A 23,031-nucleotide genomic window follows, 5' to 3' on the forward strand; every position below is an offset into this window, starting at 1 on the left:
ACTGGTTTAGGGTTATTTGGTTTTGTAGGTATTTGGTCCCTTATTTCATCGAGTTTCATGTGCATTTTGGACAGAACCGGGAGAACCAAAATTCAAGCATCAATAATTGGCGCCGTCTGTAGGGACAGTACAAGCTATACATCCGAGCAACTTGATTGAAAGCTAGAAAATTTTGAAGGAACAACGGTAAGGGTAAACAGACACAAAATGTAAACGTGGCCGCATAAAATACGACCTCCACGGGGTAGGATCCGTCAATACTTTCTCCGAGATTCGGCAGGTGAAGACTAACGAAATCCGAAATGCGATATTTCAAGCGAAGGCGACGTAAGTGTCCCTCGCTAGAAGCATGGAATTATCTACCCAAGAAGGATGATAGAACCTGGATTCGGAAGACGGGTTCAATGACGACTCGTCATCTAAGGTAGTCCACTCGAAATTCAGGTCAGTACCGGACAACATGAAAATAGATGGGCAACAAATAATAAGAGAAGAGGAGAGGTTACCTCGAAGTGAAGGGAATGAGTAGAATGTGGAGGACGTTAGGGGGTTTATATAGCCCCCAAAAAGTGAAGGAGCACGGCTCGGACCAATGGTCTTTGTCCATTAAGCCGAGGCCTGCTCGGCCACCACGAAACCCGTGACCACCATGGTCACGGGTCTGACCATGATGTGAGGGGTCATAGCTTGATGTGATTTTACCTCCACGGGAACCAATAAAGCTGGGCTTGGCAGCCGAGGTGGGATATAATCTTGCTCACGAATCCCAACATTGCTCAACTTGGCAGTCGAGGTGGGAGACCATCTCGATCACGGGTCTGACCAAGATGCGACAACACAATAACGGATGAGACCCATGACTCACAGGTTTATTTAACATGGCATGAACCAGAGGTCAACAATGACAACTTTTTTCATGACACACCTACAAATGTACTCACGAAGTGATGAGTCCGGAAAACTAGAAGTACATCACCTCGAGAGTAGGGGGCAACTGTTATGAGATAGGAAACGACGGATAAAGGACCGTACTAAGCCAAGGGAGACAACCCACTAAGGCCAAGCCGGGACGAGCAGGGATCGGTTCCAACCCCTGCTTGGTGCCGAGCGTACATCCTTCTCTCTTGCTGCTGGAGATGTCCCAATCCATAGGCCCACACGTATCATGACCCGATGAGCCGACGATCGTAAGATGACCTAGGGTTGGGATTCGTGAAACCCTAGAGTGAAGATCAACTATAAATAGAAAGGGAGCGACCCATTGAAGATAAGTCAAAACACATGCTAAGTACTCTTGCTTGCTTAGTTACTCTTCCTTGGTTAACTTAGGCATCGGAGCCCGTGTGACGGTAGCCACACCTGTTTAGGGTTATTCGGTTTTGTAGGTATTCAGTCTCTTGTTTCATCGAGTTTGATGTGCATTTTGGAGAGAACCGAGAGGACCAAAATCCAAGCATCAACAGAAGAAAATAGTGGTCTGTGTGTAAGCTGTAGAGGAAGAATTGCATAAAGAATGAAGGAGAGAGAGAAGGTAAAGAAAAAGAGGTAAAGAAAAATGAAATAAGACAACACTTTTGTTGCATTGAATAATTATGTAGCTTTCCTTAACCAGGCTGCTTGAGAGAATAAATAAAGAATGTTTATACAGGAGTTGTTGTGGCATTGTGTCAAAAATAGGATTTGAAATTCCATGTTTCACTCAAGTTCACAAATTGGGGTGGTTCTTTCTTAAGCTTTAATTGTTTATTATGGCGGCTAAAACTTTCGCGCTTATATTTTTTCTACACCCCATCAATTTTTCCAGTAGCTTAATTCCCTTTTCTGACCATCATTATATATTATATACATTTTAATCTAATCTACAGTCTAATAGACATAACATTCAACGGGTTGTATAATATATATATTGATATATACTAAACTATTAGGTTACATAATATATACCTTTATTAGAATGTATATGCAGTATATATCTAAAATATACTCCATATAAATAATTTCGTATCATTCGTAACATTATACGTTGTCCATAAAAACAATATCATTGAGGATCGTTTCCGAACACGGCCTGTGAGAATCGTTTCAATAATAGCTTCATTGACAGATGGTCGGAGTCAGGACCGACTTAAGGTATTAGACAAGTGAGGCGATCGCCTAAGGACTCCAATCCTAGAAGACCTCATATTTTTCATATATTAGTATATATAATATAATATTGTTATCTATTTATTTTAGTTTTTACTTATAAATGTATTTGGATTATAAAATAATATATTTTTTCATGGATTTTGCTCTTATAATATTGAAAATACAAATTAATAATAAGTATAATTCCCTTGGAAAAAAATCTTTAATTAAATATAAAACTCATAATCAATCTGTCATATAAATTTCTTTAGATTTTAATATTTTTAATTTTTTGGGAAGAAAATGGGACTAAAGGCCATCAAACTAATAAAAAAAAAGAAGAAGATAAGACGAAAAAAATTACAAGACGGGGCATGGAGACCTCAAAAGAACTCTCACTTAAACCTTTCAAACTTCTTTAAAAAAAAAAACATTACCATAACCCTTCAAAAACTCTCTCAAATTTTAGATGCTCCGTATTCTTTCTCCTTTTATTTATTTTTTTCACGGTCAAAATTTTTCAAATTCTCTAAACAAAAAATACTTTACCATAAATATATTCTGTAGGTTATACTAATTTTAACTTAATTTTGTCAATCCAAAGGGTTAGAATAGAAACCAAAACTTCAAAGTTTATTACTTTTTTTTAAATGTATTTCATATTGTTCAATACGTTAATATTTGATATTTGTTTAGGTTTACTTACTTGTTTCAATATAGAATATTAACATGTCTATAAAAAATTATGAATATGGCCTATGAAAAGCTTAAAAAAATATAAAATATAAAAACTTATTGAATCTAAAAAAAATCATGCTAAAAAACAGATTGAATATGAAAAAATGTTATCAATAAATTAAATTTTTTTAGTAGAAGTAAAAGTAATAGAAATGATAAAATAGTAGAAGAAATAATAGGTATAGATAAATCAAAACATAAACAAAAACGATAGATAATGAAGCATTTAATCAAATAAAGTTCAACTGAAAAAAATAATCATATTAAGGCCTTGGTTTCAAAATTTTGCCTAAGGCCACATATCATCGAGACACCCCTGGTCGGAGTGGATGTTAACGTCGCCCTGGCAAGTATTATTTGTTGGGCAATCTGGAACAACTTAAATAGGATTCATAAGAAAGGAGCCTTCGATATTAAAACGAGGGTTTCATGGATTCTGAATTATGTGGAAGAAATGAGGGCTAAAGATCGCGAGAATTTGGGTGATCGGAGCAACAGGTTACCTCGAAGAAACTCTTAGAGACCCCTCCTCGAGGGGTGATGAAGATTAACATTGATGGCGCTTGTGCGATGAACAAATCCGGAATAGGGGTGCTTGTTCAAGATGATAGGGCTGAGATAGTTGCTGTCATGGTTGATGTTCTTCCAAAAATGAGCCTCTAACTGGTTGAAATTGCTGCGATTAGAGAGGGTCTGAAGATTGTAGTGCGATTAGGGCTTTCACGGGTGATTATTGAGTCGGATTTTCTGAGCGCCATTTCTCTAATTCGTGAGGATTCTCCTGTGCAAAATGAAGTTGCGAACTGGTTGGCAGATGTTCGAATGCTGTCAGAAAATTTCTCAGCGATTTCTTTTCACCATGTCTTTTGGGAGTCGAATTCAACAGCCCATTGTCTGGCTAAAGAGAGTTTCAAGTTGGGGAGAGCTCTTGTGTGGCTCTCAGTGTTTCCCCCTTTTCTGTGTCGATGTGCTAAAACCGATTTTCACGACTATGTAGCCTTAATGGCAGGGTGATTTCATTTGTACAAATTTCCTTACTCAAAAAAGAAAAAAAGGGAAAACAATATCATTGAAACATGATTAGCATTACAAAATTTATGCAACATATTCCAAAATATCATAAGAACTATAAAACAAAGAGAGTATAAAACTGTCCGATTTGGATTTTGGGCATTTTCGTGGCTATTGATTATTGCAGCAGCTATCGGAGAAGACGGGGTCTGATGGTTGAAGAAACAGACAGGCAAATGAGAACCTTAATTATGAAATGAAACCAAAACGAACTTTTGCAAGAGAGTTGAAGACTCTTCCTAATAGGGAAATAAATAAGTTCTTTGGCAAAATCACCCGCTTTAGGAAGCAATATGGGAATGGGAAAATTAAATGAAAGTCTAGGTATCCATAACTTTTTAAAGACCAGCAACTTGTCGGACGAAAGTTCTGAAGGTCAGGAGAATGTTACCATGCATATTCTTATAAGATATTTTGGTAGTTTAAATAGTATCACTCTAATTTTATTTTTGAATTTTCTTAGATGGATAGTCTTCCTTGATTTAGTCCTTTTTTTTTTCTTTAGTCCTTTTATCTCTCACCTATCATAAAGAGTTAGTGTTAGGGATAGATTAGATAAAAGTAAACCGGATTCTAAATAAATTTTAAAAATAAAAAGAAATAAAGGATATTACCTCACAGTTGATCTTGGGCCTCTCTCTCCATTGTCTGAAACTGCTTTATCCACCCCCAATACCCAACAATCTAGCCCATCAACCACGCATCAAAACAAACACCGAAATTCTCCTCTTTCACAACCTGAGCATGTCCTTGAAGGCAATTTAGCAGCTCTGTTCGAAGAGCAAGCAGAGGGAAATATTTGCCAATCTGAAGGGGGACGGGAAACTTTTAATAAATAGTTAAGTGAATGGTTGATCGAAAATGGCTTCTGCATAATGTCTATCAACTCCAGCCAGCAAATCCAAAGGAGATTTACACAAGAAAATGACACCAACAAGAGGCCAATCTCTATGCCATCTTCCTCAAGGGGCACAACTGGTTGCCCATGAAGATTCTTGTCTGGAATGTAAGAGGGCTAGGCTCAGCCTCAAAGAGAGCCACCATAAAAGACACGATCACGTCTTTATGTCCTGATATTGTTATTCTTTCTGAAACAAAATCATCTTCTATCAACAACAAATTTATTAAATCTCTGTAGAGCTCCATTAGCATAGCTTGGGCTTCTCTCAATGCCTCAGGTGCTTCAGGCGGTATTATTCTCCTTTGGGATCAGCTCTCTACTTCGGCTGTTGAGGTTATCTGTGGGCACTTCTCTATATCTGTTCATTTTAAGTTGGCTGATAACTTCACATGGTGGCTTACAGGTGTCTACGACCTTGTAAAATGAAAGAAGAGGAAACTTTTTTGGCAGGAGCTCTTTTACCTTAATGGGCTCTGTGGACCTATATGGCTTTTAGGAGGAGACTTCAATATATATAGATGGAGCCACGAAACTTTTTCAGCAAGTCCTCCACAAACTGGTATGAACAAATTTAACTATTTTATTGATTTTACAGGGCTTATAGACCCCTTTATGAACAGTGGCCAATAGACATGGTCGAACTTGAGACCTCACATAGTGCTCTCCAGAATCCATCGCTTCCTATACTCCAAAGGTTGGAGTGATAAGTTTTCTCATCATCACATTAAGAGGCTGCCTAGAGCTTGTTCTGATCACTACCCCATCCTGTTGGAGTCGCCCAATCAACAATGGGGTCCTTGCCCATTCCGCTTGGAAAATCTATGGCTTCAAGACAAACATTTTCAACAGCAAATTGAAGCAATCTGGTCCTCTGGTTTGTCCGATGGTTATCCGGAGTATGCTTTAATTAAAAAGCTCAACACTTTAGCCCAAGATATTAAGCGATGGAGAAATAATTTTTGACCAAATATCCCAAGAGAGAAAGCCAAAATTATGGAGAAAATTCTTTCAATTGATAAACAGGAAGAGACTGGCTTCATTAATCAAGCAGATTGCCACCTTCAAGTAGCTCTAAAAAATGAGCTTAATTCTTTAAACCTGGCAGAAGCAAGACTTCGGAGCCAAAATTGCAAGAAAATTTGGCTTTTGGAAGGCGATGAAAATTCAGATTTTTTCCATAAAGTTTGCACTGCTCGAAAAAGACGTAGTTTTATATCCGAGATTGTTGAACCAGGGGGAAGAAGTTTAGTAACTGATTCTTTGATAGAATAAGAGGCATTGAGGCATTTTAGAACTATATACCAAGGTTCAACAGAGTCAGGGTTTTTGGCATTTAATCTCGATTGGGCTCCCATAAATGCTGACCAATCTTCCTGGCTTGTTCGCCCGTTTACAGAGGAGGAAATCTACAGTAGTATAAAGAACTTGGGGAACAATAAAGTTGCGGGACCTGACGGATTCACAATTGAATTTTTCAAAAAACTTTGAAACATTTTCAAACCATCCTTAAAGGAAGTGTTCCTTGATTTTTTTCAGAACTGGCATAGTGAATCATGTCCTTAACGAAACCTTCATCGCATTAATTCCAAAAGTCCCTAGTCCCAAAAACATGATAGAGTTTCGACCTATCAGTTTAACTACAAGAATATACAAGATACTTGCAAAAGTTCTCACCGACCATCTCAAGACAGTCCTCCCATCCACCATAGCTAGACAGCAGAATGCTTTTGTTCAAGGTCGCCAAATTACTAACGCCATTCTAATGGCAAATGAAATGGTGGATTTATGGCGCTGCTCTCGCAAAAAAGGTGTTATAATCAAGCTGGACATCGAGAAAGCCTTTGACAAGATCAATTGACAGTTCATATTAACAGTATTAAATCAGAAAAGATTTGGCGATCGCTGGATTTCTTGGATTCGTGGGTGCATATCGTCTGTTTCTTATTCAGTATTGTTGAATGGGAAGCCGCGCGGTAAAATCCTTACTTCCCGTGGCATACGCCAAGGTGATCCTCTTTCACACTTCCTCTTTGTTTTGGCTATGGATTATCTGAGCCGTCTTCTAACAGAAGCTACTAAAAAGAGTCTTATCGAAGGATTTCAAATCGGACAGCAGGATTTCAATCTCTCACACTTGTTGTTTGCTGATGACATTGGTTGTCGATGATTGTGGTTTGCAGGATTTGGGTTTTTGTGGTGATCGGTTTACATGGGTTAATCGGTGTGACGACCGGGAGCTCATTTTTGAACGGTTGGACCGTTGTTTTTGTACTTCAGCATAGCACCTCATTTTTCCACATTTTCGGTTCAGCTCCTGATTATATTTTTTCCAATCACCGACCACTAGCGTGTCATTTTGGGGCACATCCAGTTGGGGGTCCGCTCGGGGGGTCCTCTATCCTTCGTTTTGAAGAAGCTTGGTTATCTCATGAGGAGTGTAAATCGGTGGTGGCCCACAATTGGAACTCCATCTCAGCAGTTGGTCTACCAGAGGGTCTGGCTCGAAATACCAGGGTGTGTATGAAGGCTCTTTCTCAATGGGGCCACTCGAAGGTTGGCAACTATGCCCGACATATCTGGGAGGCTTCGGCACGAGTTCAGGCAACCATCCAGAATACCTCTTTGGGTGGTTCGCGAGCCGTGATCTTAGATGCTGAATCTGCTTTGGAGTCGTTGTTATTGGAGGAGGAAGTTTACTGGAAACAAAGGTCTCGTGAATGCTCGCTAAAATGGGGTGATAAAAATATGAAGTGGTTTCACAATCGCGCCTCGCTTCACCAGCGAGTGAATTCTATTGTTGGCTTGGAAGATTCCTCTGGTTGTTGGGAGCAGGACCCTGACGAAATTCGAGCAGATGAAGTTGTGCAGGCTCTCAAACAAATCCAACCATCTAAGGCCCTGGGGTTGGACGGTCTTACGGGGTCCTTCTGCATGAATTTTTGTGAGGTAATAGGGGCGGATTTCGTCCGTAGTTATCTTCATGTACTCAATGATAATGCTTCCCCAAGGGCTTTAACTCCGACCCTTATTACTTTGATTTCGATGACTAAGCAGCCTTGCTGGATTTCTGACTATCGCCCATTCGTCTGTGTAATGTCAGTTATAAATTGATTTCTAAGGTTTTGGTGAATAGAATGAAATTTTTGTTGCATGATGTTATTTGGCCAAACTTAAGTGCTTTTGTTCCCGACCGATGTGTGGTGGATAATGCTATTTTGGATTTCGAGTGTATTCGTTCGCTTTGTAAGAAAGCTTCTCATCGATCGGGGTGGGCGGCCCTGAAACTTGATATGAGTAAAGCGTATGACGGGGTCGAGTGAGTTTTTCTTTGACGAATGGGTTTCTCTGATAATGTGTTGTGTATCTTGGGTCTCTTTCTCTTTTAAGTTAAATGGGGGTCGTGTTAGTTGTCTTCAGCCTAGCCGGAGTCTTCGCGACCCTTTGTCTCCATATTTGTTTCTGTTGTGTGCACAAAGGTTGTTGAGTCTTTTATCTGGGGCGGAGGTGTGGAAACAAATTTCGAGGTTTAAATTATATCGCTTTTGCCCGTCTATTTCTCACCTGTTTTTTCCTCATAATAGTTTATTGTTCTTTAAAGCTTCCTTTAGTGAAGGCCAGGTGGTACTGCAGCTTTTCGATTTGTATGAGCAGGTGTCGGGTCAAACCATTAATTTCGATAAGTCGGTGATTTCGTTTAGTCAACCTACACCTAGCTGTTTACAGCTTAGAATTAGTTCTTTGCTGCGGGTAAAGAGGGAAGATTATCATGCCTTATATTTGGGGTTGCCAACCTTTATTCCTCGAAACAGACGGGGTCATTTTCGTTTTGTTAATGATTGAATTCGGAAGAATCTGCAGGGTTGGAAAGGTAAACTTTTGTCTGTAGGTGGCAAGGAGGTTCTCCTTAAATCCATCATTCAAGTCATTCCCTGTTACGCGATGAACTGCTTTCGCCTCCCGAAGAGTGTTTTTCATGATATTCATATACTTATGGCTTGGTTTTGGTGCGGTGAGGGACTAGAAGCGTCTGATTCATTCGGTTAGTTGGAAACAAGTGTGTTTGCCCAGATGTTTTGGGGGATTTGGCTTTTCGAGACTTGGAGCATTTTAATGGTGCCTTGTTGGCGAAACAATGCTGTCAGATTTTCAAGGCTCCAGATACCCTTATTTCTCGTGTGCTTAAGTCTAAGTATTTTGTAGGTTGTGGTTTTCTTGATGCGAAGCTGGATTCTAATGCTTCCTTTATTTGTGGAGTCTTCTTTGGGGACGTGATCTATTATAGTCTAGCCTTCGTTCCAGTAGCTCTTGGGTTTAAGTTAAATGTTGATGCTGCTTTTAGAAATGATGTGTTCGCGGCGAGTCTGGGTGTTATTGTTCGGGACTCATGTTGGCGAGTCTCTCTGTCTGATACAGGCTGTCTCGAATGTGGTGGACGTCGATATGGTCAAGAGTTTGGCCGTTCAAGCAGGCATTCAACTGGCCATGGAGGCGGGGCTATTCCATTTCAAGATTGAGATTAATTCTAGCTATATGTTTCATCTATTGAGTTCCGAGATTGAGAACGTTTCAAGGGTGGGGATTTTTCTTTCAAGTCTCCAATCTTCAGTTCGACACTTGAATGGGCAGATTCACTTTGGTATTGGCAAATTGTTTTAAATCACGGGCCAACCGCTAGACAAGATAGCTCGTAAGATATTAAATCCTAGATAGGTGGTCACCATGGTTTGAATTCATTTCCTCTATTGACCACTAGGTCATTCCATGATGGTTACGCTGGGGTCATTGCTTGGTGGAGTTACGACTTCAAGGATATTCCTTGAAGCCCCAAGCCACGTCCCAAACTATCTCTTGGGGACGCCTTTTAAAAAAAAAAAAGTTGAAAAGACCAAAAACACGTTTTTTTTTTTGGTCTTATTTTATATGTTTGTAGTTTTTATAATAAATAATAATTATGAAATAAAATACAAAATGACTCGGACTAAATAGTTAGGTGTACCTATGTACATAGAATAGTGTTTCTTTTAGTATGACGATATTATATACAAATACTTTTCAATGCAACGTCTCAAAGTTTTCTTTTTCTATCTCTGTTGCCTTTTAGCAAAATAACGTGAAATACAATGGGCACAGAACAAACCAAAGACAATAAGTAGATTGATTATATGAAATTTAAAATAAATTTTTAAAAAAGTATTATTAGAAAAAGAAAAAGAACTCAATCGGGGCACGGATGAGGATAATGGCTCCTGCCTTCCCTAATAAATGCTAGTATATATCTATAATAAATGTTAGTATATATCTCTAAAGATGACAACATGGAAGACACGTCAACAAAAGTTAATCTCCACCCCACAGTTTTTTATTTTTTATTTTTTACTTTATTATTTATTTTTAAAAGGTATTATTAAAAAAGAAAAAAAGAATTTTAAGGTGACAATATGAAAAGGCTTTCAAACATGGCCTTGGCTTCCTTATCCATAACTTCATGAAGTCGTACATTATTATTGAAAAATAGTCATACAAAATGTAGATTAGTTAATTAAGATATATATATATATATATATATATATCCATCAATATGTCGATTCTGTGAGTACAAACAACAGAAAATAAATTACTAAGGACACCCTACAAGTTGTTAACTAAAAAGAAAAAAATATTAAAAAGTTCAGTAGTAACAAAAAACTAATTAAATAATTAACTGGGTAAACATAACTTTTTTTGGTACCTTCATCAAATATTTTGAGCTTTATCAACAATTATCAACTACATCACCAAATTCCTTCAAAATTATATGGAATATAAGACTAAAAATACGAATATCACCAACTATACAAGTTTTCCACGATGTAGCTCAAAATTGAACCTACCTTTTGGAAGAAATTATTTTATTGCACCATCTTTGCCAACTATACAAATTTTTCACGATGTAGCTCAAAATGCAACCCACTTTAGGGTTTTATTTATTTATTACAAATAATATGAATATGTGTAGCTTGGTAATTTTGGCCCCATCATAAACAGGTTTATATTTTGACAAATCTGTAGATATTAGAGTTTTTAGACATATATTTATGTAATTAGGCACCTGAAAATGTCTAATTGTGTTGTCATCCCTCTCTATAATTGAAAATGCCAAAGTGCATTTTTAATAAATAATAATTATGGAGGATTAGGTAAGGACTTCGCAGTCTTTTAGTTCAACGACATTACGTACAATAGTTTCCAACGCAATGTCTCAAAATTTTCTCTCTCTGTCTGTAATGTCTTTTAGCAAAATAATGTGAAAAAAAACAAAACAAAGACAATAACTAGGTTATATAAAATTTTATAATATAAATTGTTAATTTACCAATTTAGTCCATAGATTAAAAATTTAATTAGATAATTTTTAAAGTTAAGGAAAGTTATTAATTTAACTATTATATAAAAAGAAAGAAAAAGGCAGCCATAAACTTTTGTAACTTATTTATTGCAGGCTTCATATTTATGGAATTACCTCAATATAATATAGTATCCATAGAAACGAAAAAGAATCCAAAAGAAGTCGACAAAATGTAATCTCCAGCCTCCACTCCACGATTCAAAAACAGTATATTGAAAAAGAAAAAAAATAATTGAAAAGATGTTGAGTTTGTGAGATTTTTGTCTATCTTGACAGTATAAAAAGGGGTATAACGTAACTGAAGCATTACAAACAGTTCTATTCATCCGTCGCCATTCAAAATGGCATTCAAACATGGCTTCCTTTGCTTTGTTCTTCTTCTTGTTGTTCCTCTACTTGCAGTTGCAGACCCCGACGTGGCCCCTTCACATGTCGTTGACATTCTCCACCGGAGCAGTTTTCCCAAAGGCTTTGTTTTTGCCTCAGCATCTTCTGCGTATCAGGTAAAAGAGACCGTTCTTCGTTTATTGTTTCTTGATTTTAATTTTTTTAAAACATAAGCCTTTGGTTACTGTTGCTATTTTCGGTTGATAAACATAAGTCGTCATCGGTTGTTCCGCCGCTATCGACCTTCAGAACTCCAGTCTTCCACCATCCGCATGAATCACATGGAGAGGAGATGGAGAAAACGGGACAGCAGAAAATAACAAGGGCAAAAAATGGGACAAGAGAAAGAAACGAATGGGTAGGAGAGAGGAGAGGAAGAGGGAAGAGAAAGTAGAGAAATTCAACAAAAAAATAATGGGAGCAAATACATAATTTACCTGAAAATGATGTCACTGATCAGAAAACATAAGTTTTGGGTGGAGACATATCAAAGTGGGCCTATGAGACGAGTTATTTAGAACAAAAACCCGTTTTCATTATTGAAAGTATAAAGTTTTAGATTATTTATTTTATTTTCTGAGCCTGCAAACCTCAAAATCTTTAAAAAATATTAAAGTACATAAACCCACGTTATACGCCTCTTCTTCATTTTCATGTTTCTCACGTACCTTTAATAAAATGGTACCTATTTTTCAAAACGATTTTATTTTTTTCAATTAACATCGTAAAGAAAGTTTTGTAACATTGGTGTGTTTTCTTTTATTTAGTACGAAGGTGATGCATTCAGGGATGGTAAAGGTCTAAGTATCTTTGACAATGCCACTCACCATTTCCCAGGTCTTGCTCTTTATGATTTTTTTCCTCATAATTCTCTCTATTTTGTTTAATTATCACTGTGATGATGTTTTTCAGTATATAATAGGTTTATTTGTTAAAAAGAAAGAAGATTAAAATATGAAGAAACGTCAACCAATTATTTAAGGTCTAAAATATGCAAACTTGACAATTTGAACATAAGTTAACTAGTTAAGACATATATTTTCGACTTAAAAATCGTGAGATTGAATTCACACCCCACATATTGATGTACTATAAAAACATGTCAATCTGAACATAGCTCAATTAATTAAGTAGGTTCGAATTTCTACTATCATTGTTCAACTGAAAAAAAAAGTTATGACATCAAAGAAAAGTTAACAACAAAGATGTAAAAATTCGGAAAAAAGAAATACAAATACAAGGAAAAAAGTAGAAAAAAAAAATCATGCACGTGAATTATTATTATTATTATTTGAGATAGTGGATTATTAATTATTATGAAGTGTATAAATGGAGAATTTTTAAATAAATTAATTTTATCGTGATTTGTAAAATTTGTAGAGAAATTCAACAATGATAACGGAGATGTTGCCATTGATCAATACCATCGCTACAAGGTGTGTGAAAAAAGATTGTATTATTTATTAGTGAAGAAATTTCTCTTATAATATTATGCAAATTTTAGTAATGGTTGTTTCTAACGTAGGAAGATGTTGCAATTATGAAGAAAATGGGCTTAGATGCTTACAGATTCTCAATTGCTTGGTCGAGAGTTTTGCCGAGTAAGAAATTAAAGCTCGTTTAGTAATTATTTCGTATTTTATTGTTTTATTCTTTAGAATTATACTTGTTTGCTGACAATTTTTTTAGCATATTTTATATTGCATAAAAAACTTTGATTCTTAATTTTTCAAATTTAACTTAAATTTTGGAAACGTTTCAAAAAAGTAGACATAAAATAAAGAAATACAGGAATGAAAATAATACTTGCAAATTTATTTATTAAAAAAAAAGAAACTAGAGACAAAGAGTAGGTCGAATCTCCCACCCGTCATGTACTAAAAAAGAATTTTTAAAAATTTTAATAGAAAAATAATTGGAGCTAGTTTTAGTGAAATGGATAATTAATTTTAAGAGTGGTGTTTTTCGCTGTTTTCTTCTAGTGTGTTCTAAGGAATAACTTCTTTCCATAACAAATTAAGTTTTATTTGATCCGTTTGAGGTTTATTTTATTTTGATGTCAAATTTTTTTGAATTCAATTTTTTAATTAACTATTTATAATCACTGTTAATAGAATTATTTTCTCATATGAATTTAAAAGCACAATTTTCAATTCTTATTATACCATCATTTTAATGAGTCAATTTTCAATACAAGTAATCAAGTAGTAAGTTACTATATGCTAAGTCATATTAAATGGTGTGTTTTTAATTAAATGAATGAGCGGTAGATTTATTTCATAAATAAAAACATAAAGTATTTTCAACTACATATTTTAACTTTGCATTATTATGTTTTTGTTATTTTATTTTAATTTTTGTGACCACACATTGACGTGATGAAAAAAAAATAGATGCATAAAAATGAAATTATTAGGAGCCAAATTTAAAAAACACACAAAACATTATAAAACTTCAGTATATATTTAGCCTTTACTAATTAAAAACTATTATGCATAAAGAACATTAAAAAATTTACTATTTTCGAATGAGAAACCATCTCATCAAAGAGATAGTAGGTGAAAAACATACAAAAATACAAAAGAAAAAGAGGTTTAGATAATTCTAGGAGAGAGAGGTTCATGATTAGTCTAATAATTTACTTCTCGCTAATATTTGGTTGGAGAGAAACAATCATATCTTTTCGGAGGTCTCTAAATAAACGGAGAATATATGAAAATAGATGCTTTATCATAGTCGTCTAAACATCCATATTTTTTATGATTATGATATCTCTACTATTTCTCTTAATTGGATGCTATCACGTCTCTTCTTTGTAACATAATTTTTGAATGAAATGATGTCTTTTTTCATAAAAAAGAAAAAAAATTAAAGTAAACATTATTCTCCAATATTATTGTAGATGGAAAACTTAGTGGAGGAGTGAACAAGAAAGGAATTGAGTACTACAACAACCTGATAAATGAACTACTTGCAAACGGTGAGTATTAATTAATGCAATAATTTATTAATCTCTCATTTATTATTTTGCAACCATTTTGTGTTAATTATTCGACAAATATTCACACATTGCTATGAGATTATTTTTGTAGGCATCCAACCCTATGTCACACTTTTTCATTGGGATGTTCCCCAAGCTCTACAAGAGGAATATACAGGCTTCGAGAGTAACAAAATTGTGTAAGCTATTGTTATTTTTTATGACATTTTTTTTATTTTTCACACAATAATAGAAAACAAAATATAATCACGACAAGATATTAAAATTAACTAATTATGACATATTTCACAGAGAAAAAATGGTTTTTAGAATTGTGTTTAAGAATTCTAGGAACGTTTCTCTCAACCAAATTTTAATAATGTTACTCTCAATCAATTGCAGGAATGATTTTCAAGATTATGTCGATCTTTGCTTCAAGGAATTTGGAGATAGAGTAAAGCATTGGATTACCTTAAACGAGCCACATTCCTTCACCCTGATTGTTGATGCTTTTGGTATAATCCCTAGAGACTGTTCTAAGAAACACGATGTACGATTAGATTGTTTGGGTGATGATTCTGGCACCAGAATGTACATTGTTGGTCATAATGAACTTCTTGCTCACGCAGCCGCTGTGAAAGTTTACAAAACTAAATATCAGGTTTTGTCTCACAACTATTCCACCAATTCATATTTACCTTTGCTTTACTATTCAACCCAACATTAGAATTGATCCGAACTTTGACTAGGAAGTAAAATTAAGAAAAATAAATATGTCGTTAAATTAAAGTAAAACTTAATCTTTAGATGTATCATCAATGGTTCTACATGAGTGAGTTTAGAGGTTTGATTTTGATTTGTAAAGTCAAGATCATTTAAACTATGATAATAAGAAATAATAAATGAAATCACACCACATTTTTATCAAATGCTCATGTTAAAAAGTTGTTAAAGTTAGAGTTAATAGGAAAATTTAACACACATATTAAAAATGTCACCATTTTTAAAAATTATAGCATAATTTTGACTTTTTTAATTATATTTTCTTACATTTAAGTTAGACACTAATCTCATTTCATTGTACAATTTGAAAATACATATTTATTTTATGTTTTTCTTGTTACAACAACATATAGGAATTGAAATTCGAACTCACGATCTTTATATATGTCTTAATACATATTTATTTGATGTTATTTACGTAACTATCTCGTATATAAATTTGAACAACGTGAGATTTTGCAGGCACGCCAAAAGGGTGTGATTGGTATTACATTGGATTCGTTTTGGTATGTCCCATATTCAGACAGTGTGGCAGACAAAAAGGCCGCAGAACGAATGCTTGATTTTGGTATTGGTTGGTAAGTAAAGTTCATTGATTACAAATGCATTATACCACCTTATAAAAAAATTTAAAAAGTTTAATATTTGATATATATTTTTGACAACATTAATATTTGATAATCTAAATTAAAATACATGACATGACAGGTTCCTGCACCCACTTACTTATGGAGATTATCCAGCTTCCATGAGAGCGCTTGTAAAGGAGAGATTACCAAAATTTACAAAGGCAGAAAGTAGTTTGATCAAAGGGTCTTTTGATTTTGTTGGAGTAAATTACTACACCGCTAGATTTGCAAAAGACAATCCCAATGCGCCTGGTCCAACGCCACATTACTCAACTGATAGTCGAGCAGACACTTCAAGTAATGTACTTAAACTACGATGATCAAAATTCAAAATTCATCTTTACGTATTCACAAAACACTCAAACAAGTCTCCAGTTCAAAAATGAGATCTGGATAAGATTGATGAGCTGCTAAAAGAGCCAAGGGAACATGTTAAAGATCCCACATTATAATAGACATGAGCTATTTTGCACATTGTCAATTGGTTTTGAAACGGAACCTGTTGAATATTGACACATGACATGATACTTGATACTGATATCTCTTGTAATGTTTTATTTTGGGTTGCAGTGGATCGTGATGGAGTCCTAATTGGTCCGGTGGTAATCATCTTTGTGCAAATTTATTCAATGATGATTATTTATTTATTTTTTATTGCAATGTTTGAAGTCTCAACTAATGATTTATTTTGGTTAACATTGTTACACATAGGCGAATAAGGAATCCTGGCAAGCTCAATATCCACAAGGCCTCCACGAACTATTGGTGTACACGAAGAACAAATACAAAGATCCAAATATATATATCACAGAAAATGGTAACGAAAGAAATCCTTAATTAGGGTATAGTTAATAGTAAAAAATATATTCGTTATTTTAGATAAATGCACATAATTAATTACCTTTTTTATTAATTTCATTGTATGTTGTAGGATTTGTTGATATTGGTGGGACTAAGGCTACGTTACTCAACGACACAGATAGAATTAGATACCATCAACAGCATCTCAGCTCTGTCCTCAAAGCAACCAAGTAAAATCTAAATTACAAAAATTCTCGTGAACTTGGTCTTTTTTGTTTCAAAATATCCACTCCCTTTTAAAAATTTCAATATTATTTTTGTCCTTCGTTTGGAAGTTTGTTTGAGGCTGGAACAATATTAACGACGCTACAACAAATTTGACTTTTAACGTGGTCAATGGTGGATCCATGAATCCATCATTGTTTCTACTCATGCATTTATTTTTACCATCGTTAAAGGTCAAATTTGTTCATGTGTCAGCTAGCTAATTGTTCCCAACAAACTTCCATTAACTACCACATGGTTCCAGATTTACGTTCAAAATATCTAAGTGGAGGTTGCTCAAAGGGTATTTTTTTGAATATTTATAAAAGGTTAAGGATGTAGTTTATATTGTAAGTATATGGTGATCAGTTTGAAGTTTGTCTCAATGATGTTTGCGAAACTTATTATTGCAGGGCTGGTGTAAGGATGAAAGGATACTTTGCATGGTCATTGTTCGATAACTTTGAATGGATATTTGGATATAATTATCGTTTTGGCCTCAACTTTATTGATTACGACAACAACTTGACAAGAATTACCAAGTTGTCAGCCAAATGGTACCAAAATTTCCTCAAGAATTGAAGATGATCCATCAGATCAGATTGTCCCATCTGGCTATTGAAGCTGCTAAGTAAAAGTTAAATAAATTAGGGCCGTTATATTCCAATAACTATATATATTTCTTTTTGTTTCTAAGGAACAAAAGATCAATTTCGTTTGGCGCGCATTCTATTAGAAATCAATGCTTTTTTATTTTATTTTATTTTATTGATGCATACCATTGTGACTGAGGAAGGCCTAGAATATTTGAATGTAAAAAAGTTATAACTGATAGCATTTTAAAAAAAGTTTAAAATATAATTACTATAGCATTTTAAAAATCTTCAATTTTAGTGTTTGGTTCTTCCCTTGGAAAATATAGATTTATGTGACCTAGAATTGAGAAATATGAACTTTTTTAGCTTACGATTGAATTTTGTAAAGAAATGATATTCAAAAGCTTCAATTCATGACACTAGTTAAGGTATTATAGTGTCTCTAAAAATTAGAAATTTAGATTCCATCCTCTAATTCTTTGTTTAAACTGAAAACAAAAGTTAAATTCAGAAGTTATTGTAACCAATGTTAGCAAGGATGGTAGGAGTGATCAAAATAAATAAATTGAACGTATGATTTTTTTTAATCGTGAATAATATTTTAGACAATTATACCATTGTAACAAATTAAGTATATGTGCTTAATTTTAGGAATTTGTTTGATTGAACAACGGACAAAACAACAAGGCTAATTATAAGAAATCAATGGTAAATAATCAATCAAATTTAAACAAGTAAAATGTAATTCCAAAATTGATACTGATAAATAACAAAATTTTAAAATTTGTTAACGTAAATTTTGAAATTTAATAGTTGTTCTAACCTTTAAAATGTCAAATTTAAAATTTAAAATTCAAGGTAAATATGATTATTGAGTCCTAACCTATTTGAAAGATTTCTTCCTAGGAAAATAATAGGTTTCTTCTTATTCTCAATTTTCAAAGACCACTTTTTTTTTTTTTTGTCACAAAGAGCCACCCATCCTCTCCTTCTTCCTGCGGCCGCCCAACCATTGCCAACCACCGGCCGTCACCTGCTGCAATTGTTTCGTCCACCGCCTACTCCTCGCCGCTCAGTTGCCGCCAGCACCGATCCATATCAAATTTTTAAATCAAATTCTGCTCGCCGTGAGTGCTACCCTACGACCGCTCGTCGTCCATCGGCTTTTCTGTCGTCCACTAGAGTTATCGCTCGATCCTTCATCCACCATCCGTTCTTGCATCGCCACATCTCCGACCGTCGTCCGGTAGTCGATGGAACCAAAGGTTATCTCCCTCAATTTTTTTTAGAAGGTATGTGTGTTTTCTGTCCAAGTTGGGTTTATAAAAGGTTTTCAATTAAAAAAAATTATTAAATCCACGTGGGGCCCATCGAGTGAATATGTTGATTAGAATCTTAGCATTATATTTAGTTAAATCCAAAACTTTGTATATTTAAATAGATTTAAGAAAATATGAGTGGAATAAATTCGTAGGAATGGTCAAGGGTAGAGGAAGCTCGGTCAAGTGAAAGACTCATTAACCCCAAAAAGAAATTAGGTTCAGGTAAGGAAAAGAGTCTTATGATACCTTTTAATGAGGTAATTATGTTAATGATGTAATTAGTATGGTATAATGTTATTGGTATATACATGTATTGACATTCTAATTATGAAGAGATATATACATTGACCTTCAAATTTTGATAATTATTCAATTGTTATATACATGTATTGATCTTTAGTTATGATAATTGGATTGCATAGTCATATATATATATATATATATATATATATGTATTTATATGTGTTTATGCAAAGATGTACACAACAGTGTGTTCCTGATTGTAGCTCGAACTCGGCCTCCGTACCGACCTGAATATTTGGGCGGACCTGCACAAAAAGGTGAGCACTCCGACGATCAAGTCAGTATAGGTCGGATTCCAAGTTTAGTTCGAAGCCAGAAATCATCGTACCTGATCGGGGAGTGAGGTCCTCTACTTATGGGTGGTGGTCCCGCTAATCTCGCAACGGTTACACTCGGTAATCTCGGGACCGTCGGTTACACCCGGTGATCTCGGGACTGACGGTTACGCCCGATAATCACGCCGCAGACAGTTGCTCACATCGGCCCCTACCGAGCTCCCCGGTAGGTCAGACCTGGGCCAAGTTCACCTCGGCCCTCATACTTAGCTTTCGTCGGTGTTGGTGGTAGCCATCTCGGCTATCCGAGCTGGGCATGACTCATGGGCCATCTTGGAGTACCAATAGGGGTCCTCCACATGTCCAGGGTATTTTCATCCCCAAACATTGGCCCCCTCTCTATCTGGTCCGATCTCGACCTGGCAGAGAAGTTCATTCGACTTGCTTTGGACACGTGGCGACTTCCTATTCGTGGGAAAATACAACTGTCGCTGAAGATTTATCGTCGGAATATTCAAATATTCCGATGCTTCGGATCTCAGAGAGGATCCTAGCCGCTCGCTGATTACACGTGTACGCTGGGGAAATTCTTCCGACGGGCTATAAACGCCCCCAATCCTTCAGTTCATACCTTACGTTCCTTGAATTCTTGGAGTTCGATCTGAAGGCAGCTCGAACCCTTGGTAGGTCGGTCTCTTCCCTCTCTCTTTCGAACGTAATTGCCATGTCGTCCTCTATTAGTAGCAACCTAGGATCCGATTTAGCTCGTAGGTTAGAGTCCGAGCTCGAGGAGATAGAAAACTTTAGAATCTCCGATGACGGGGAGGATAGTGACGCCTCCACTTCAAGTCAGGGCTTGGGATACCCTTCTAGGATACCTGAGCACTACCTCGGATCCCTTCGTAGGGGGTTCGCTATCCCTGAGAACATCCTCCTCAGGCTTCCGGAGGAGGGGGAGAGGGCTGACAATCCTCCAGAGGGATGGGTCACTCTCTACTTCAAAATGTTTGAGTACGGCCTCAGACTACCCCTTCACCCTTTCGTCCAAGAATTTCTCTTCCGGACTGGGTTGGCTCCGGCTCAAGTGGCCCCTAATGGGTGGGGTGTCATTTTTGCTTTGGCCATCCTCTTTTGGCTACGAGCTCGGGATAGTGAGGAGGCCGAGCTGTTGGACGTAGACCAGCTCCTCGCGTGCTTCGAGGCGAAAAGGATAGCTAAGAAGCCTGGTCGGTTCTATATGTGCGCAAGGAAAGGCGCAGGCGGTATAGTTAAGGGGCCGACCTCCATCAAGGGATGGGTGAGGAAGTGGTTCTACGCTTCCGGGGAATGGCTCGCAAAGGACGAGTCAGGTCGTTCCTTCTTTGACGTCCCCACTAGGTTTGGGAACCTAGGTCGGAATAGTTCTTACTTTTCGTAATTTTCTTCTATCATTCAGGTCTAACTCGGATTTTGTCTTCGTGCAGTTTCAATCCGACCAGTCCCCGAGCTTACGCAAGCCTCCTTCGATACGCTGAAATACTACAAGGAGCGCTTTCCGAGGGGTAGGAAGGTCGGAACCCTGGTGACTGACGAACTGCTGCTTGAGTCCGGGCTGCTAGATTACAACCCTGCAGTTCGTCCAATTGAATCCTCAAGGCCGAACTCTGAACTTGGTATGCCGAGCTTGCCTCCCCCCTTTTTCCTCTAACCTTGTGTCGACCCCTGTTTTTATTTCGCAGCCATGGTTTGCGGATTTGCAAGCGGCGTGAAGCGCAAGTCTAAGGGCCGAGCCCGTGCTCTTGAGGCTGCCCAGAGTTCGAAACCTGCCACCCCTGCCGTGGTAGGGCCTGCCTCGGAAGATCCAGCCCTGGTGATCGAGCTGGAGTCTTCTGGGGGTCCCTCGAGGGAGAAGCGCCCCAGGGATCAGACCGAGGTGGTGGACGCCCAGACCGAGGCGGCGGGCGCCCCGCCTTTGGGCGAGGAGGCGAGGGAGGAAGCCCCTCCGAAGCGCAGGAAGAAAAAGAAGGCGATCTCCCCCTCGGAGGTCAGAGCTTGCAGGGTCTTGCCTGCAAGTTTTGCAGATTGGGTGGACGACCCTGCGGCCAGGATGGGCGGGACGTCCGACGTGACGGCACGGTTCAGAATTGAGCCGTCAAGTTCCGGGGTGAGGGACCAGGTGTCCCGCATCTCAGTTGCAAGTTTGGACCGCTGCCTAAGGAGGGCGTCCAAATTTGTGAGCGACCCTGGGTCCGTTCTGCAGAGGACCATCGACTACGTCGCCGAGGTAAGACTAGTGCCCCATTTTTGCTTGATTTCGCCCAACAGGTAGTTCGATCTGACTTTTTCCTTGTACCATTTCGCAGGCGTTCGTTGCTTCCATTCAATCGGCTCTGGCTGTCAAGGCCGAGCTGGATGGGAGGGAAGTTCTGGCAGCGAGGGAGAAAGAGGAGTTCTCCACTGCCTTGGAGGCTGCTTCTTCCACCATGAAGAATGAAGTGCTGAAGGCTCACTCTAAGGTGGAGACTTTGAAGGCCGAGGTGGAGTCTCAGGCCGAGCTGCTGAAGAAGGAAGAGGACAGGCGCAAGGCCCAACTCCGAGCTGCCCACGCTATTACCAGGGGCCTGGAGAGGGAGAAGTTCCAGCTCCTGAAGGAAAAGGACGACATGCTCCAGGCGCTTGAAGCGAAGGATAAGGAGCTGGAGCATGCGACTGCCGAGCTGGAGACGGCGAAGGAGCGCCTCAGCAATGGAGTCCTACTGGAGGAATCGTTTATGCAACATCTTGACTTCGATGGATTTGCCAAAGATTTTTCCGACGCGGGCTTCAAGTTCCTCATGAAGGGCATTGCTTCCGACATGCCCGACCTTCAGATCGATCTCAGCGGTCTGAAAAGGAGGTATGCCGAGAAGTGGGCATCTGGTCCTGGCGGCACCCCTGGCCCCCAAGCATTGGTGGATCAGTATGTCAGGGATCTGGACTCTGACTACTCCGATTCCGAAGAGGACCAGGTCGGCTCTCCTCAGGAGGGCGCTCCCCCAGCAGGCTCTTAGGCGACCACCCTTTTCTCTTTTTTGTTTGTAAGTGTTAGGGCAGAGCTGCAAGGTCTATAAGCCTTGGCTCTGCTCTTCATTCAATAAAGAGACTCCCATTTGCTTCTACTTTGTTGTTGGCAACCGCTTTTCTTTGCTTCTCCTTTGAACTGCAGCTAACGTCACCTCGCACCTCCTACTTTTGAGGTCGCGCCTTTAATTAACATAATTTGAAAGTTTGAGTTTGAATCTCTTAATGTTCAATACATTGTACCAACTCTGGATTTTTAACATTTCACCCTTAACTTAAAAAGGTAAAAAGGCTAAAATCCTAAGTCCGTAGCTATTCTTCATATCGTTCCTCGTACCCCCAAGTTCGGAGGCTTGATCATTTTGAACTTTCCACATCGCCCCCTTTGCCTTGAAGGTTTGAATTTTAAGTTCGTCAGTGGTTTTGACAT

The 23,031-nt window shown here is 37.5% G+C and overlaps 2 protein-coding genes across 3 annotated transcripts; both read left to right on the forward strand.

The window, feature by feature from the left end:
- The first annotated feature begins 11,404 nt into the window (after positions 1–11,404).
- Positions 11,405–17,829, forward strand: LOC111021422 (cyanogenic beta-glucosidase-like). Of its 2 annotated transcripts, none has more exons than XM_022298385.2 (13): positions 11,405–11,725; positions 12,377–12,446; positions 12,990–13,045; positions 13,135–13,210; positions 14,512–14,589; positions 14,702–14,789; positions 14,992–15,250; positions 15,835–15,950; positions 16,081–16,298; positions 16,572–16,600; positions 16,713–16,818; positions 16,933–17,032; positions 17,480–17,829. In XM_022298385.2, exons 1-13 carry the CDS (start codon positions 11,564–11,566, stop codon positions 17,646–17,648), a joined length of 1,527 nt encoding a protein of 508 aa, XP_022154077.1. In that variant the 5' UTR covers positions 11,405–11,563; the 3' UTR covers positions 17,649–17,829. The 2 variants fall into 2 exon arrangements, with proteins under 2 accessions (XP_022154077.1, XP_022154076.1); XM_022298384.2 differs by having other exon boundaries at positions 11,409–11,725; positions 16,572–16,603.
- A 2,306-nt stretch (positions 17,830–20,135) lies between these two features.
- On the forward strand, positions 20,136–22,699 carry LOC148210635 (uncharacterized). Its single transcript, XM_088124969.1, has 4 exons — positions 20,136–20,245; positions 21,026–21,214; positions 21,281–21,825; positions 21,905–22,699. The coding sequence occupies exons 3-4, from the start codon at positions 21,283–21,285 to the stop codon at positions 22,589–22,591; spliced, it is 1,230 nt and encodes a 409-aa protein (XP_087981095.1). The 5' UTR covers positions 20,136–20,245; positions 21,026–21,214; positions 21,281–21,282; the 3' UTR covers positions 22,592–22,699.
- The last annotated feature ends 332 nt before the right edge of the window (positions 22,700–23,031 follow it).

Source organism: Momordica charantia (genome assembly GCF_013281855.1).
Source record: "Momordica charantia cultivar OHB3-1 chromosome 6 unlocalized genomic scaffold, Mcharantia_2.0 BLBB01000006.1, whole genome shotgun sequence".
NCBI classification, from domain to species: Eukaryota; Viridiplantae; Streptophyta; class Magnoliopsida; order Cucurbitales; family Cucurbitaceae; genus Momordica; species Momordica charantia.

What these genes read in the sequence shown, in the direction of transcription:
- LOC111021422 (XM_022298384.2), top strand. Translation starts at nt 11,564, where the DNA reads ATGGCATTCAAACATGGCTTCCTTTGCTTTGTTCTTCTTCTTGTTGTT. An exon ending in TTCGAGAGTAACAAAATTGT is followed by an intron (nt 14,790 to 14,991) that starts GTAAGCTATTGT and finishes AATCAATTGCAG; the next exon opens with GAATGATTTTCAAGATTATG. An exon ending in TCTGTCCTCAAAGCAACCAA is followed by an intron (nt 17,033 to 17,479) that starts GTAAAATCTAAA and finishes TTATTATTGCAG; the next exon opens with GGCTGGTGTAAGGATGAAAG.
- LOC148210635 (XM_088124969.1), top strand. Translation starts at nt 21,283, where the DNA reads ATGGTTTGCGGATTTGCAAGCGGCGTGAAGCGCAAGTCTAAGGGCCGA. An exon ending in CCATCGACTACGTCGCCGAG is followed by an intron (nt 21,826 to 21,904) that starts GTAAGACTAGTG and finishes ACCATTTCGCAG; the next exon opens with GCGTTCGTTGCTTCCATTCA.